Source organism: Tamandua tetradactyla, chromosome 9 (genome assembly GCF_023851605.1).
Source record: "Tamandua tetradactyla isolate mTamTet1 chromosome 9, mTamTet1.pri, whole genome shotgun sequence".
Lineage (NCBI taxonomy): Eukaryota > Metazoa > Chordata > Mammalia > Pilosa > Myrmecophagidae > Tamandua > Tamandua tetradactyla.
Genome location: NC_135335.1, coordinates 114,921,950 through 114,940,165, shown reverse-complemented (window position 1 = coordinate 114,940,165; position 18,216 = coordinate 114,921,950). Strand labels below are relative to the sequence as shown.

Below are 18,216 nucleotides of genomic sequence, written 5' to 3'. Positions count from 1 at the left end.
ATGTACCTTTAAGGCTTTTCTCTTCCCTTGTTAGATCCCATCCAGGATCATGCACTGCATTTAACTGTCATTGTTTCTTTAATTGCCTATTTTATTTTTTTAATTGTGGGAACATATATACAACATACCTTCCAATCTCAACCACTCCTAGGCATTCCGGTCACTGGGACTAAGCACATTCACAATACTATGACACGCTCACCACCTTCCATCACTAAAACTTTCCGTCTCCCCAAATGGAAACCCTACACCCATCGTGCATTAACTCCTCACCCCCTGCCCCCGACTCCTGGAAACCTGTAATCAAATTTGTGTATGAACTTGCATGTTCTCTGACACTGTCTTTGTAGTCACCATGGGACTTAAATATAACATGTTAAATCTACGACAGCCTAGTTTGCTTTGGTATCAACTTAACTTCAAAAGTATATACAAACTGTGTTCCTATACCCCTCCGTGTCCCCCTATCTTTATGGAGTTATTGTCACAAATTACCTGTTTATACATCCAGTCCCAAACTACCAATTTATGATTACATTTTCAGCATATGCCTTTTAGATCCTGTAGGAAGTAAAAAGTGGCTTTACACATCTAAAATACAACAGAACTAGCATTTATATTTACCCATGTCATTACCCCTCACTGGAGATCCTTATATTTTCATGCAGTTTCAATCTGTTGTCTGTTTTCTTTCCTTTAAACATGCAGAACTACCTTCAGCATTTCTTATAGGGCTTGTCTGTAGTGACAAATTCCCTCAGCTTTTGTTTATGGGCGAATGTCTTAATCTCACCTTCATTTTCAAAACAGAGTTTTGCCGGGTATAGAAACCTTGGGTGCTAATTTTTTTGTCTTTAAATATGTTATCCCACTTTCCTGCCTCCATGGTTTCTGGTGAGAAATCAATGCTTCATCTTATTGAGGCTCCCTTGAATATGACACATTGCTTCTCTCCTGCAGCTTTCAGAATTCTCTGTTTTTCATTATAATATGGTACAGCTGAGACTGTTTGGGTGCATCCTGTTTGAAGTTAGTTCAGCCTCTGGAAAGTGCATATTACTCTTTTTCTTTAAATTTAAGAAGTTTTCAGGCATTATTTCTGTATCTTTTCTCTACCCCTTTCTTAATTCTCCTTCTGGGATTTCTACAATGCATATATTGGTACAATGGATGGTGTCCCCAAAATTCACTTTTCTTTATTTTCTCCTTTTTCTGCTCCTCAGACTGAATGAATAATTTAAATAGTCTTATGTTTAAGCTCACTGATTCTCTCTCCTGCCAGCTCCAACGTATTGTTGAACCACTTTAAAGGATTTTAAATTTTTGGTAGTGTGGTCTTCAGCTCTGTTTATCTCCTTTTCATAATTTCCATCTCTCTATTGATATTCTCTTTATGTGCATTTATCATTTTCCTGATTTCCTTTAGTTCTTTGTCCATGTTTTCCTTTAGCTCTCTGAACACATTTAGAAACATTTTGTTCAAGTCTTTGGCTGATATGTCCAGATCTGGTCATTCTCATTGGTGGTTTCTAATGTTTTAATCTTTTTTTTTGCCTGGGCTATCCCTTCCTGTTGCTTTGTATGTTTTGTAATCTTTTGCAGAAACCTAGATGTTCTGATATTTTAAAGTATTATCGCTGGAATCTGGACTCTGAGGTAACTATTCCTTAAGCTTGAATGCCAGGAGCTAATGAAAAAGAAGGAGAAGGAAAAGCAAAAGGAGGAAGAGGAAAAGGAAGTGGTGGTAAAGAAGAAGAAAACACATTTTCTAGCCTGTGCAGACTGACCTGTACAAATGCTCTCCTTCAGGACTTACCCATGCAGAGATTTTAGAGAACAGCTCAAAGCCAAGCCATAGGCAGGCACTGCCCTGATCCTTTTATGCCCAACATGTGTCTTGTCTTGGGCATGTGCATGTGGCCCTGAAAACTCCCCCATTTACATGGATATGCAGTCCCAGATACTGCACCATGTGTGCTACAGCCAGCATTCCCCAGTCAGCTACTTGACTGCTTGCCCGGTGTTCTGTAGGAGACTTCTCTGAGATGCCTTGTACACGCAGAGCAAGTTCTGGGGTGGAGAGTCCCTCAGACCATCACCAGGCACACTGGGCCAGACGTAAAAGGTCCCAGTATGTGCACAACGGTTACTCTTCTCCTTCTAGTAACAAGACCAGTGATCCACATCCATGAGGGCTGGGGCAGGGGCCAGCCAGGGCATATGAAATCCTACCACTTTTAAGTGGTCTTTTTCTTGATTTGGCACTTGCCCCATTACTGCAGTCTTTTAACTATTTTCTGGAGCCTTGAGAAAGATGTTTCTGCCAGGTCTTGCTGGTCGTTCAAAGCTTCTGCGTCTTACTCTGCCATCTCGATCAAGGTCCTCACCACCCTTTTAGGGCATTTACTCATTTAATTATGTGGCAAAATGGTTCTTGACACCTGCTCCCCTATCCTGGTCTCTTGCCAACCCACCAAAGACATCCTGCTAATGAACGAATCCCCATATGATGTACTGGTTGAACGTCTGAGGGTTCATTTCAATACGGCACTGAGAAGATCCTTCAAGATCCAACTAAACGAACTTCTAATGCAGGATGTCTGGCACCATGGGAGGTGTGTCTGAGATGAAGGCCTTGGTGGGGGATGTGGAGTGGGCTTCCCAGTACACATGAAACTATTCAGTAGGTATGTTTATCCCATCATCAGCCCAACTAATCAGATAATGAATAACAATGAAAGTCTAGGATGAATGGAGAAGGAATGTTAAAAATATCAATAAAGAAGATTATTGTTACTAGATATTAGTATCATTGCTAGATCAAGAAATCAAAACAAGCCAAAATAACCCTTAAATTGCCTCTCCCACTTGTATCAGGTAATTCCCATGCACTTTTCTGGGACTTCTGTGTACACAGGACCTGATTCTGCATTGGGTTCCTGCTGCCAGGTACCTCTTAAAAAGCCTGTGTAAGGCTTGTATGGTCAAAGAAAATAAAGCTAAGAAACTGCCCAAGTGTCAGTCATGGTTTCTATTAAAATAAAGTAATAATTGCATATGACTTTATGGATCTCAGATTTATAGGACTCCATGAAACAATGCACTAATTTAAAAAGTTAGAGGAAGGACCATTAACAGTACCAGAAAGTATTTATTTGCTAAGAATAGATAATACAGTTGCCACTTTCTTCTGTGTGGAGAAATCTGAAAGACATTATAAAGCAAGATTGGAGGATACAAGGGAGTGAATTCCAGCTGGCTTCCTAGTCTTCTCTCTGGGGTCTAATCAGGACTGAGGTAGCATAGGGAATTCCATGAAAAAGCAGTTTTCTGTCCTGGAGAGCTGTTTATTTGCGCAATTAACAAAACACAAAGGGGTTCCCAGCTTTTCTCTTAACCATTCATTAGTTTAGAACTCCAAGGTCACATCTTGGGTTTTACCCTTTTTCCACACTCCTTATCTGAAAACACCTCCCAGAGAGTTTTTACACATAGAAATATCACTTCAGGACTTAAGTCCTAAACACGGGACACTAGGTAAGAGGCCCAGAAATCTAACGGCACTTTCACAAACATAGCAGACTAGGTTCATTGTTATTAGAATCATCAAAATAACATCAAAAGTGTCTATATATTTCATAGTGAATTTAAGCCATGAAGGATTTTAACATCAACCATCCAGCCCCCCAATAAATGCTTGTCATCATGTAGCAGGCCCTGTAATGGGAACCAGAGATAAAAAGCAGGGCATGTTCACTCTGCTGGAGCGTCACAGCTAAGTGAGAAGAGACAGACTTGTGTGCATTCTGCAAACAGCTACGCCCTGTAAGCTACTGAACTGGACGCCACACTGAATACAAAGAACAGCTGGAGTCACTTCTTTCAAGACGGCCAAAAATCAACGCAACAAATCCAGCTCTTACGTTAAATGTTATAATGCACCATTATATCACTTCATTTGCTTTCCTCTCCTCCCCCTCTCCCCAACCAGCCTCGAGCATTTCAGGAATATCAAAGTTTATTGTCACAATTTTCTTTATGATGATTCTGCATTAACCAATTAGGTGCCTGACAGAGAAGACATCCTGAACATTGTAAAACCTTACTCTTTGGGGCCAGTCTTCATCATGGGGCCAAAAAAAATTTTTTTCAGCTCTTATATATTCTTCTTCAAATAGATTAATATTTATATATTTTTCTTCAAATTTTTGAGTACACATAAATATTTGGTTAAAATACTTTGAATTTTTATACAATTACTGAGCATTAAAAAAAATACTTAGGAATACCAAAATGTAGAGGGAATATTATAAACACTCGCGTACACACCACAATAATGGCAGAACGAACTTCCTATGGAACTCCCTCCGGTCCCATTCTCCACACTCCCTCCATCCTAGTTAGTAACCTGTATCTGAAATTTGCTTCAATTTCATGATTTTATACTTCTACTGTATCCAGAAATAATATATTGCTTTGTACATTTAAAAAATTTTCATGCAAATGGTATCCTGCACCTAGAATTTACTTTTATCTTTTGCTCCACATTATACTTTTATAATTACACCTGTTGATACATATAGTTCATTTACCTGCTAAATAGTATTTCATTGTATACCTATATCATGATTTATTCAAAGGAGATTTTGATAGGTGGCTGGGAGAAGGGGGAACAGAGAATACAAGAACTTTAGTTCCAAGGCAAAAGAGATGGAAAGCACGAGAAGAACCTGGGATCAAGAACCTTGAAGGAATGGCTACTCTTTGAAAGGAGGCAGACTTGTTGGGAAGAATGGAGAGAAGGAGCTGAAATCGGCTACGCGGGGAGTTTAGAATAAAGACGGGATCTGGGCCTTGGAAAAGACAGTAAGAAGACTAATAAAGTCTCTGAAAATCAATCTGGGGTCACTTGGGTATTTAGTAACATCGTATCTGGAAGTCAGACTTTTCTTGTGTACTGCCCATTACACCATTTTAAAAAAAGGCACCGTGATCTCATCACTGCCTTTGAAACCTTTTAAAACATATACGAAACAATGTTCAAGTTAATTCTTGTCAAAATGGCCGTAAATTATAAATTAGTGAAGATCTGAATTTATTTTTTCTCTAGACAGATTAGAGGTTGCTTTCAATAAAAAGAAAAGAATATTGGCTATGTTCTTCCATTATGAAAGGTTTGCCTTTCATATATTTTTAAGTATGGTTTTGGACATAAATATTATCTTTAAGTTTATTTAAAACAACACTCAAATTTTTTAAAAATCTGATAAACCCAAAGGTTTCAGATTAATGTACATGCATTTTCTAATATTATCTATCAAGATATACTAATTAGAAGCAGTGGATATACTAAAGTGCCTTCTTCCAAAGCCCAGCTCTCTGAAAGGACATCCCTCTGACAAGTCAATCACACGGCTGCATCACCAAAACAAGGAAGAATAAATCAGACTCTGTGAGGTGGTTTATCGTCAACATGGAAAAAAGTCATCAAATTCTCCATCTTTCTGGAAAGAAGGTATACAAAGACTTGAAAGCAATATCAGAGGAATTTATGTGGTAAATAAACTAAAGTGTTAACATGTTTAGTAATCGGATACCATTAGGTTGGCTTACACTAATACCTAATAAAGACACATTTGTGCCCTTCGTCATTAGATTTGTATTAAAATCAGTCTAGCATTTTTTAAAAAAAGTATTTCTTTAACTGAAAGTCACAAAAGAGCCTTGGATGAGGAGAGCAATTGCCGGTATTCTTATAGTGGTTGACTGAAAATACTAAGCAATGTTGAGTTACAAAACATCTATATCAGGCATCATTAATCCTTTTGGGAATATCTGTATTTAACAGAAAATTCAAATATCATATTTATTTTCATTTGGCTTCACTGGGAAGTATTAATTTTACTAAAATTCACAAAAAAGTTATATTCATGCTGATATATATAGTGTGCTATATTCCCATCATCTGATTGATACATCAATTGATTTTTACAGGGAGGGAATTATAAATGGCTCCGATGTCATTCTGTCTTTCTCTTCCTACATATTCAAAGCATGGGCTCCAAACAAACTTATGTCATCATCCTTTTCTCATTAAAAATTCTATTCTCTCAAGTAGAGAAATTTAAATAATTTCTTTGCCATGTATTTCCTCATCAACTCATGGCTATCAGATACATTAATAGACTTGAGAATTACTCAGGTGCAAAGGAGAAATAGTCCTTAAATGGATATGAGGGATCTAATTTTGCTAACTAGTATTACCTGTTAATTCATAGGAATAGTACTAACGTGATAACTCAGAAATGGGGCGGGGGCAGGGACTAAGGTGAAAGGAACATCTGACTCAAATTCTAAAATTTCCAATTAAAATACAAAAGAAAAACCTAGGGTGCCTTAAGCTTTAAATAAAACTATAAAGTAAATGAGGTTTATTTTTCTATGAAGACATTTTGTGTAGTTTTACTTGGTTTTTTTGTTTGTTCGGCTTTTTATTTTTATTTGCCATTATTATGGGAGATGTCAAAAAGTTTGCAATTTTCAAGTCTAGGTAAGAGTACCAATCACGATGCAAAAAAAAGGGGGGGGGGATTTTTTTGTCTAAGAGCATTTCCTGGTAAACTATTAAGCCATTAGCCTCTAGCACACAGAAATAGAAGCTTGGAGCTAGCAACAGTTTATCTCGGCACATACTCCAAGAGTGATCCAGTGTCCTCCTGGCAGCCTGACTTGTATAAAAAACAGGAAGCAAAATGGACAGTAATGAAATGTTCACAGCTGATGCAGTTTTGGTTCATTGAAGCAAAGGCTGAAATTTTCCAAAATTTAGCCAAAAGAATGCATCTGATCTTTCAAGAGCCTATATATATATAAAATCCTCCAAGGTGGGACTAGCATAGCTTATCTTAACTATTATACTTAGTATTTTTTTAAAAAGGAGGATATCCAATCCCCTAACTTCTTCAACATAAATCAGACCAAACCTAAATATTTCTAGACCAGCCCTTACCCATAAATAGTTGATAATAAATCTACCTTAATTTTAATGGAATATGAGGGGTGTAATGGTAACCAATTTCATTCTGCCACTTACTAATGGCAAAAGCTATAATTTATACAAATATACCACAGGCCTAAAAAAAGTAAAAAGTTGAAGCATACTATAAAGAAATCAAGTCAAGGTCCATATATCTGCTATTTTAATCATACAAGAGCATTACATGACTCAGTTTACTAAAACCTGGATATAACAGCAGAAAGCTTAGCTGACTCAAAGTCTCCATCAATTTAAATTCAGAAGCATATAATTTACTCTCCATAAAATTTACAATATAAAGAACAATTGTGGGTTTCCAAAACATACAAAAGAGCAATAATTCTTGATTCAGACCATTTTATACTATCTGCAGACCAAATAATATTTTCTCTGGGTTATATAATAATAATTTTTTTTTTAAATTGTTTTAGGAATAAATATTCATTGTGATTTATAAAGTCCATAGAGAAAAAACCCTGGAAATATCTTCAAATCATTAAAAATTTGATTTTATAAATAAAGTCAAGGCTTTTAATTTTCTTTATTCAGCTGATTATCATTAAACTTCCATTTGCCACTAAAAACCTAACAAGTAAGAGAACAGTCACATCACAAACTGTATAGAAAGAAAATAAGGGAAAAAAATTATATTACTTACAAACTTCCTCTTCTGGGGAGACTCAGCTCCTTCTGCAAAAGAAAAAAATATGTATCTATATATATATCTGTATATATGAAATACTATATTAACTTTAGATTATTAGGACAGCAAATGGATAGCATAAAATGTAATCAACCTTCACTGTGTTTGATTCAGCATTTCCTACAGTGAAAAGACTTTAATGCTATAATTTTATTCTGGACTCCTTCTTACATTGTTCTCTTTATAAATTGTGCTTAAGGTGCTAAAACAGTTTATCTGAATTCTGAGGCAAAAAGGCCACCAATCTTGCCAGAACAACTACAGTAAAATACAGTGAAAAGCCCTATAATGAACATAAGGAAAATCTGATGAACAAAGGATTTTCCAAAAAAGAATTTTACCAAAAGAGAAACAGACGGCAGAAGTATGAGGAATCTTTTAGGATTATAATTAAATGTGAAGTAAAATGAAAAGGACAATTCAGTCAACTATTTGCCCCCAACAAAAATAAATTCATGCAAAACTGTGCATAGTAAAAACTATCCTGTACTATTATTTTTTTAAAATAGATAATGCAAAATGTTTCATTCTGGTACTACTTCTTTTTTTTAAAAATCTGATTTATTACTTAAGATATTTAAAAGTAATTTAATGAATCTCTAAAATGGGAACCAGACAGCTAGAACAATTAGTAGAGTACATAATAAAATTTAAAGGGTGCTCTCACACTTACATTAAACTAACATCATTATCTACCCAAATGAAGAGAGGTTGGGGAAAACCAAAAAACCAAGCAAGCAAGAAAGCAAACAAGTCAGCCAAACAAATAAAACTGAATTCAGAAATACCTCCATTCACTGATGAATTTTTCAATAGCCTGAGTACTCAGGAATGATTACTTAATGAAATAATTTAAAAAACCAAACAAACAAACAAAAAAAACCAACAAAGCAATGAGTCATCTGGCCTATTTAGACTCGAAATAAGCATATTTCAAATTATAAAAATTAGGCTAAATTTGGTTCTTCATTCCCATAATTCTCATTTATATTTTGCCTTCCAGGAGGAGCATGAGCACCATCTATTTGGGGGGGGGGGTATGCTATGGGGTGGGGTCTTTTCCATGTGAATAGCCCTTATCACAACACCATTTGTTGATTGTTTTGTTTTGTTTTGTTTTTTGAGTGCATGGGCTGGAAATGGAACCCAGGTCTCCCGCATGGCGGGCAAGAATTCTACTCGGGAACTATCTGTGCACTTGAGCATTACCTTTTGAAAGCTGTTTCTCCTTAGATTCAAACTCACCTTTCCTGTCTCCTATTTTCACTGGATCCTTACACATTTGTCATGTACAGCAGCCTCAGATACCTTTTCTAAAACAGTGCAATTTACACCAGAGACAGCATCAGACCAGGAGGGAGGAAGGCTCGGTGACACGGTTCTTTAAATGAAGATGTTTCACTTCGTAATAAACATATTTTGATGTGAGATATAATAGTCATATCAATTTTAGCAGCTGAGTGTCATCTTTTTTCTCCCAATAGTTTATATTTTCTTTCCGAGGGCTGAAGGGTTCAATGACTAATGGCTTTATTTTTTGTTTTGTTTTGTGTTTTTCCTTTAATACTTAATTAGACCCCAAGAAATTATAGTGTTTGCTGGGTTTAGCTCCCTGAGTCTGAACCATAGATATGCCTTCATTTATTAAAATTCCTAATGAGAAGGGGATAGTTTCTGTCCAGAACAATTTTCCTGGGAACTGAAATGCATATAAAAAAAGAAATCGGTGAATAGTTTTCTATCATTATGACAAGCACCAAATTTGTTTTGTATTCAATTTAAAAAAAGAGAGAGAGAAAGAAAGTCCCTAGAAGTAATCTAGAAGTAATATCATATCAGATTGTTTTTTAGAAAGGAACTGCTGAAACCCACTGTATTGCAAAAGGTGTAGGGCTCAAATAGTAAATACTGTTGTCTAGTAAGTCGATCTGAGAGCAGTACGAAAAGAAAACGAGGGGTACCTGAGATGTTATAATTAATGCTTTAAAAAGCCAGATATTTCAACTCTATATGCAAACAGATCACTCAGAAGATTTAAGAGAGCAAGGGCCATACGAGTAAGCTCAAATAGTTCAATCCATCATATTCCAATGCCCTGACCATAAGCTGGCTGCTTTGTGCTGAAAAAAAAAAAAAAACTGCTGAAACAGCAAGATAAGCGATAAAAACCAACTCTGTTTTTAATCAGAAGTCCATCCTGTAGGTCTAGAATTATGAGTTCTAAACAAGAGAAAGGTTATAGTGGGCAGTGCAGCACTGCAGCTCAACGGGACAGCAACTGAAATTCCAAGATGAGGAGCAAAGGACATTTTACAGGCCACTGTCAACTGACCTGAAGCCCCACGCTTAACCAAGCTGAAGGCGCTAATCCACCTGACGGCTTGAATGTCAGGCTCGGACTGGAAACTCAATTTGGTAGCAAATTGGAATCAGATGTGATGGTAATAAAATGAGAGGAATGAATGTGCTATAGTCAAGACCTTGTGAACAGTAGCTGGAAAAGGCTGCAAATGCCAGGAGGGCTAAGCAACTGCAAGCTGAATAAGGAATGCCTACTCTCTTAAAGCATGGGGACCACAGGCTGATACATCTGCACCAGTCAGACCTAAATGAACAGCATCAAGTTATTCTACAGACAAATCTCCTGCAGTACTTTGTGTATGTGTTCTCATTTCATTTGCTTAATGTCAGGATAAGGCCACTAACACATGCTTAAAATAGTTATATTAGACATGGGGTATTGGTCCAGGTTATAAACCAAGGCTTGTGCTCAGTATATGCAGAACATGTGTCTAAAATCTAGTGCCAGGTAAGAACTGGAGGAGACAAGAAGAGCTGGCAAAAAAAAAAAAAAAAAAAAAAAAAGGGCAAGAAGCATCCATCTGAACTAAACAATACATTAATTATTAACCATCACAGAATTGAAGAAGTTCACAGGATATTTAAGAAGGTTAAATTTTTTTTTAACATTTTCATTAATATCAATTAGACAGTGACTTTCAATACTTTTTTGGAGTAGCTTTTTACCATTATTTGCTTGGTATTACATCTTTTGCTCCCCTTTCTAAATGTGCTAACTTGCAACTATTTACGATGAAAACTCAGGTGGAATAAAATTAATCATATTTGAGAACCCTCTTATTTACTTGAGATTCCTTGAGGACACTCAAGGGATCCTCAAATCCAGGAAGAGAAGTCATGGAGAGCCAGAGATCAAAAGACACAGAATGTACATTCTGCCCCTTTCTCCCTGGGAAAGCTCTGCCTCAAAAGGAGGAAATAACTTCTTTCATTCATGAAGACAGTAGAGAAACACTGCAGTCATTTTACATGGATAAGCAATTTCCATAATGATAAGTTAAAAATAATCATAGTATTTAATAAGCATTTAACAGTGACAGATATACAATGGGGGATTATACAGGAGCTGTATTTTCTGCATGATTTTAATATAAACCTACAAATGCTGTAATAGAAAAAATAAAAAAAAACAAACATATGCTGAACTTGTCATATGTGTTCAGAGAGTCTTTGAACTGCTCTTTTAAACTGAGAGGTAAGGTCATCATTTGAGAGAGAAAGAAGAGAATCAGAAGAATTCCAAACAGTATATGTAGACATTCCCCTCCTCCAGGAAATGAAGAGTGATTTCCCTTCCCCACTGAATGTGGGCTGGACTTGATTTACTTCTGAAGAATAGTCTGGGGAGAGGGAAGACAGTGACTGCACGGTGGAGAAAGCTGGCGGGACACCGCCTTAACCAAGCCATTGAGGCCAGAGCCACCAGTGGCACGGCACGCTGAGACCACGTAGCCCCGATATATGATAAAAAAGCACTTCCCTGTGACAGTCTTCCTCAAAACATCAGTAACTCCAGTCTAATCATGAAAAAAAACATCCAGACAAAACCAAAGGGAGGAACAGTCTACAAAAACACCTGACCAGTACCTTTGAAAACTGTCAAGGCTGTGAAAAACAAGGAAAAATGGAAAAACTGTCACAGAGCCGAGGGGCCTAAGGAGACATCATGACCAAATGCGATGTGGGCTCTCGGCCCGGTTCCTGGAACAGGGAGAGGACATTAGTGGCAAAGCTGGTGACATCCAAATAAAGCCTGTGGCTTAGTAATTAGTGATGCACCAATGCAAATTTAACAGTTTTGACAGATGCTCCAAGATTATTTAAGATGATAATGAGGGGTAACTGGGTGAAAGATATACAGGAACTCTCTGAAATATCTTACAAATTTTCTATAAATCTAAAATTATACCAAAATTAGAGTGTATTACAAAAGAGGGAGAGGGGAAGGAAGACTGGAGGGAGGGGGAGGACTGAGAATGGAAGGGATCAACAATAATTATCTAAATATTCTAAGCTTAGTATAATATTTAATCCCAACTTTTTAGGAGGCTATTGAAACAGTCTAGGTGATAGAATAGTGTATCCAGGAACACCAGTGGAGACGGTGAGAAGGGGTCTGATTGGAGGTATGGTTTTAGAGATTTACAGAACAGGGGGAAGAGTGAGTGAGAAGCCAAGGGGGACCTAAAAGTTTCTGGCCTGAGTAAATGGAGTTCTCACTTCAGTTAAGGGGAAAGGCTGGGGCAAGAGTTCTGTATGGACAGGTCATGTTCAAGAGGCCAGTAAGAAATCTAAGTAGGCAGCTGGACATATGAATCTGGGTGCAGGAGAGTTTCTGGAGTCATCAGCACATAAATGATTATGTACAGCTGCAGGAATGGATACAGGCCATGGGCACTAACATTTATAATCTGGAAGTGGGGAAGACTATGCTATACATTTTAAATGATGTGTTGCACAATGCTGCAGCTGAGGGCTGTTAAAAACAATAGAAACAGAATGAGGCTAAGAAGTTGAAAACTTGTCTATGGGGTGCTTGTGCAGGGCATGGGGTGGTTGGGCAGCTCAGGGCAGAAAATGGGAAGGAACCAGGAATTTAATCCTCAGAGAAGACAGGTGGAGTCCCACTTGAGGCACGGCCCAGTTGGAATCCAGTTGGACCCCTGTGCGGCCGAATTCTCACCTCCAGCTCAGCCTCCAGGAAGCAACTCCCCATGTCCCCATCATCGCCCCTGGCTTGTTCCCCTTTCCGGGGGGATCTCACTCAGATCTTTGCTCCAGCTGCCAAGGGGGCAGAAAGGAAGAACATTGGGCCCCCTTCAGAGTTCAGTGGGAAGTGAGGCCAAGTCTCCCAAGACTCCATTCTGGGAGCTCCCCCATGAAAGGATTTGGAAGCAGGGCAGCCTGCTGTCCCTCCCCAACCCCAGGCACACACAAAAGGAATAGCAACGCCCAGCACACATCATTTCCTCACCCCTTTCCAAAAACCCTTAATAAACGTAAATAAAGTCCAGGTGCTTTCCCATTACTACCACCTCTTAATTAGTCACTGACAGCCTCATCCTATCACGGAGGGTCACTGCAGTGCGCTGAGCTGACAGACAAGCCGTCACTTTGGGAAGCGAGTTCAGGGAGCACTGATGGGAAGCCTGGGTGTGCAAGGCAGAGTGTCAGGCACGGTCAGGGACACATGGGGAAGGAACAATCCAACACTGAAAATCTATCCGGGGAAACACACACATATCACAGCACACGTGTAAAACAAGGGCGAGAGCTCCAGGTCAGGATTACACAGTGTAACTCGAATGTGCAAATGCTCACTGGGAGAGAGAACAAGGAGGGATCAGGGTGGAAACCTGGCTCCACATAGTGTCACCCGAGGAGCTTTTAAAACGCCAATGCCTGAGGCCCCTCTAGAGAACTACACTGAGAGTTGTTTACACATGTTAATTATTAGGGATTAGTACGCTTAATTCCCCGTAAGGACTCTTAGGTTGTAAAGCCTGTTTGATTCTGATTTTTTCTTTATGGAACATTAATTTTCTAAGCTGTCCTTACAGTCGTAAAATTTCAGGATTTTTGTAATTTCCGTGGCAAGTGGGGAGTTGTGTAGAGTAAGGAAAGGTACCCAAAATGGAACTCTCCCTAACTGAGAGAGTATAAAATAAGCTAGGGATATAGGCTCCTCCCCGGATGGGCTCTCCTAAAGAAATATTCATGGTCCCATTTCTTTGGCCTTGATTTCTGAGTCACTTGTGGGCAGAAACAGTGGACAGAAAAGCTCATACTGTGGAAGAAGCTCTGACATAAAGGCTTGGATCTGACTCAGAGCAGAAGGCAAAAATGGCTTATGTGCAAACAACCCTCAAAAATTCCAGGAAACTGTTCAGAGTACATAGGAAAGCTGGAAAACCAGCAGGCATCTCTCTACAGAGATGCCTGGACATTCAAACCATTCAGCTGCTAAAATAACAGTAAAATCCCGAGGAGAGAATGTGAGATGAGTGCAGAATTCTAAAGAGCTCCCCTTTTCACAGGTTTCGTTTCATTCTATTTTAATATCTGCAATCATAATGCACATAAATATATTTAATTGTGGAAGCGAAGTTACACAAAATAAACCATAAAAAGTACACCACAAAAATGTATGCTGGGTTTTTGTACAAACTTTTACGTGATCAAAATCACACATATTTCCTTTGAAAAAGCGAGAAGTAGCCAACTTTTTCCTTTCTCTCCAAGTTGGCTTTTTCTGTGGGGAACCTAAATTTTAACAGCTGTCATCCTCAAGCCTTTGTTTGGCCCATAAGCTTCTTCCATAGACAGAGTTTCTGAGTTACAAAATAGGTGTCTATTTTCATTGTGTAAGACTTCATCGTACAATAAATAATGGGGAAGTTAAAATACAGGGAAATACACGTAATCTCGCCAAGTCAAAAGGTATTTAGCTGAGTATTCCAATATTCTTCACACAGTAAGACAATAAACACTTGCACATAATGCAAACGAGACTGTATTTGGTACTGAAATTTGAAATGGAGTATAACATGTGAATTAAATGTTTATACTGCCCAATTCTTGAAACCCAACATTTTAGATTCAGACAATACATTCCACATATATAAACAAATGCCTGCAATCTGAAGGTGATTGTAGTCAAAGTATGAAACTTGGGCTATATTCATAATAGGATATTAGAAAGAAATACTTTTGATTTAAAATAAAACAACTTCCTCATAAACGGTGTCTACGGGCTTCATAACAAAGCCAACTGATCGAGAGGGCAGAACATTCAGCCTCCCCAAGGAAAGCGAGAGGAAGTTAGTGACTCTCCAGGATTACAAAACCATGAGATAATGGAATCAAAATTTAAATCGAGGTCATCCAATCTCATTCCCCCCCACACACTCCACTGTGAAAATGCCAGAAAGGAACAGGGTAGATATGAAGCTCCAGGAGAAAAGGTCTGAATGAATACACAAGTGGGGAGGGGTGGCAGTGATACTAAAAAATGAGCACAGCTTTGCCACTAAACAGGAAGAAGGGTATAATGAAAACAAGTACTCTCTGAAGAAGGCCAAGTAAAACTGAGGCAATTCACGCTGAGTTCTACAATTCCAGTAACAAAGAAGGTAAAATCATCCACCAAAGGTGAGGGCAAAGGGCATACATGTATGGGGAATTAAAACAAGCAAAATGAGTTTCCTTTATTTAATCACACAGTTTTTAGTAAAGGCCGATATGGCAGATACTGTGCCCGGCACAGGGGATAAGGAACTCGTGCACTCTAAAGTATAATGTGAAAAGCCCTGGAATAGATGTCTTTTCCAAGTGTGCCATAATATAAGGGTGGGGGCACAGCTTTCTTTGAGGAGGGTCAGGACTATTCCTTGCCCAGCAATGTTCCTAGCGATGTCAGTTCTGGTGGAGCAGGGCTAAGATCTGCCTAAACTGAGCTAATGACAAACCACCTGGACAAAGTGATTGGTTCAAAGGTGACAAGTGACCCCATCTGGGCAAATGAGAAGGGTGAGAAATAACTCCTCCCTCCCACCACCCCCTTCTCCAAGAGAGCTCCCGGGAAAGAAGCAGCACATGACCCCACTGAGCTAATGGCAGTCAAAAAGGCAGAAACCAATGACAGCAGAGAAAAAAAACAGAAACTGGGTACAGGGTGATACGTTGGAGTCACTGGATCTAGCCTTGCCTAAAATCTGCCCTATATCTGGACTTCTCAGTTACGTCAGCTAAAAAAGTCCCTTTATTGTCCAAACCAGTTTAACTTGTGTGTTTTTGTTCCTTGCAATTCAAAAATTCCTAAATGATGCAATACTTGAGCCTGATCTTTCTTTAGCAACGCCTGCGAATTAGCCAGGCAGCATCACAAGTGGGTGAGGAATAGGGCATTCCAGAAAGAGGAATAGACATGCTAAGGGAGGACAGAGTGAGACAGTACATAACTCCTAGAAAACTAGGCTGGCTGGAACACAGTAAAAAGAAAAATCAACAGGACATAGAATGGAACAAAGAGAGGGCCAAATCATAAGGACCCTGATGGTTTTTGGAAGAGTCTGCCTTTACCTTATAGGCAATGGCGTAACCGAGAAATCAGGATTTAAGGGATGACTTCGATTACTGAATCATTATGTAGATATTCCTTTTTTGCTTCCTGGTATATTGGAGGAGAAGAAAATTCCTGAAATCTCTGAATTGCAATCCAGCTGCCCTGATCTCTGATAATGATGGTATAAGCCTATAAACCCTTATCTTCTGCCCCTGAGATTGTAAAAACCTTGTGACTAACCTCATTTGTACCCAATTATCCAGTTTTCCAACTTGTGTCTTTTAGTCACTGACGACAGCCCCCAATGTTTATTAATGAAGGGTCTTGGGTCAGCCCGGTACTAATGCACCCCAAATCTCAAGTGCTCTTGATAACCGAGACTGGATCTAACCAAAATGGGCCCTCCTGACATGTGCAGTAGCTTAGACTCTAACCTACAAGTTGCATATACCTTTCTGCCATTTTCTTACACGCGTTTTGTGACTAAGCATGTAATCAATCTGTGCATGCTCAATAATCAGATCCCCTCCAATTACATCATCCGGGGCCACTGTGCTCATTATCCTAAAACCTGCCCATATTTTCCTGTAATAAAACTACCAAAAGAACTGCAGTTCAGGGAGATAGATTTTGGGCCGCGAGGCCATCTGCTCTCCCACTACGTGCCTAGTGATAAACTCTTTCTCTCTTTGAAACCCAGGTGTCTCAGGAATTGGTCACTGCACATGATGGGTAAAAGAATCCACAGCCTTTGTCTGGTACCAATGGGGAGCTCATGGAACATTTTAAATAAGGGAATAAGATGGTCAGATAGACATGTTTTTAAAAGATCATCCTGACATCATCAGGGTGTCATGAATTACCAAGAAGGGAGAGGAGCCAGGAGGCTTATTTCAATTGTCCGGTCAAGCACGGCTGAGTGCCAGCGCCAAGGAAGAGGAAGTGGGGAGGGAAAGCAGGCATGGTCTTGGGAGAGAAGGCTGTATGTGGCCTACAGGAGTGGAGAAGAAATACTGAGCTTCTGAGAAGGCTCAGAACAGCAGTGGTGAGCTAAGGGCAGAGCGTCATCCAAAGATCAAGAAAAGGGCTCCAAAGCGCAGAGGCCCTTTCAGAGGTTCAATAATGGAAATCCGAGTGTGGATGAGGGGGTGGCAAGAACGGTGAAGCTGGACCAGAGAGTCCCTGCAGGGCAGGGCCTCGGCATTAAAGTTGCAAACTGTGGCATCCCAGGTCTTGCTTTCCACGGCAGTTGAAAGTTAAATACCAATCATCACGAACCCATTTTCCACTGTGAATATTTACACACGTGCTGAGAATTGTTTTCTTTTCTAAGCTCCTCTACCTTCACCAGCATAATCTTAGTATCTAAAATTTACCGATTGCTGACATACATTGTCTTCTTTAATAATCTGCACTAACATTCTATGAATAAGGTATTACTATCATCCCCATTTCACAGAAGAGGAAACCGAGGCACAGACAGGTTAAGAAATTCATACAAGGTCTCATAGCTGGTTACTAACTGAGCTTGTCCTTGAATCCATGTCTGCCTAACCCCACAGAATTTTAATTATTAGTTTTCATCACCAAGTAATGACTGGTCTGGGAGACAGTGTTTACACCCTGGTTCTCTCAGGTAGGCTATCAAGCTGCACTCACAGTTACAACACACTGGCTATTCCTCTTAAAAAGGAGAGATGCAGGCCAGATCTTGGCAACTCCTTCTTAGCAAATTTCACACTTAAATTATTTTTACAGACTCTGATTTTATTTGAAGTAAAGCCCTGCAAATACACTACTTTTAACATGGACCTTTTAGAGTAGAAAAAGCGTAACAAGTCAAATAATCCGCTAACCCCAAGTAAATGAGCAAATGAAACGAGCTTCCTTTCCAGGCAATTACTATGGTTCTTACACTTCCTACCACGTTATACCCTTAACGTAAAAAAATCAAACCTGGGAATCCGACATTTGTAAGCAACCTGCCTTCCAATTCTGTATGCCAGAAAGGAAAGCTGCCCTCTAAGTCGAAGTTCACCAGCTTCTCTGCAG

At 39.0% G+C, this 18,216-nt stretch overlaps 1 protein-coding gene across 25 annotated transcripts in view; it reads right to left on the bottom strand.

Annotated features, from left to right (window-relative positions):
* Positions 1 to 18,216, bottom strand: part of MAST4 (microtubule associated serine/threonine kinase family member 4) — a 632,749-nt gene that overhangs the window by 301,381 nt on the left and 313,152 nt on the right. For all 25 annotated transcript variants that reach the window (XR_013158026.1, XM_077117360.1, XM_077117394.1 and 22 more), the window contains one exon: positions 7,695 to 7,726. Coding sequence is in view for 24 of the 25 variants with exons in the window: in XM_077117360.1 (XP_076973475.1) it covers positions 7,695 to 7,726 (32 nt within the window). In the remaining variant the exon portion in view is untranslated. The remainder of the gene's footprint in view (positions 1 to 7,694; positions 7,727 to 18,216) is intronic.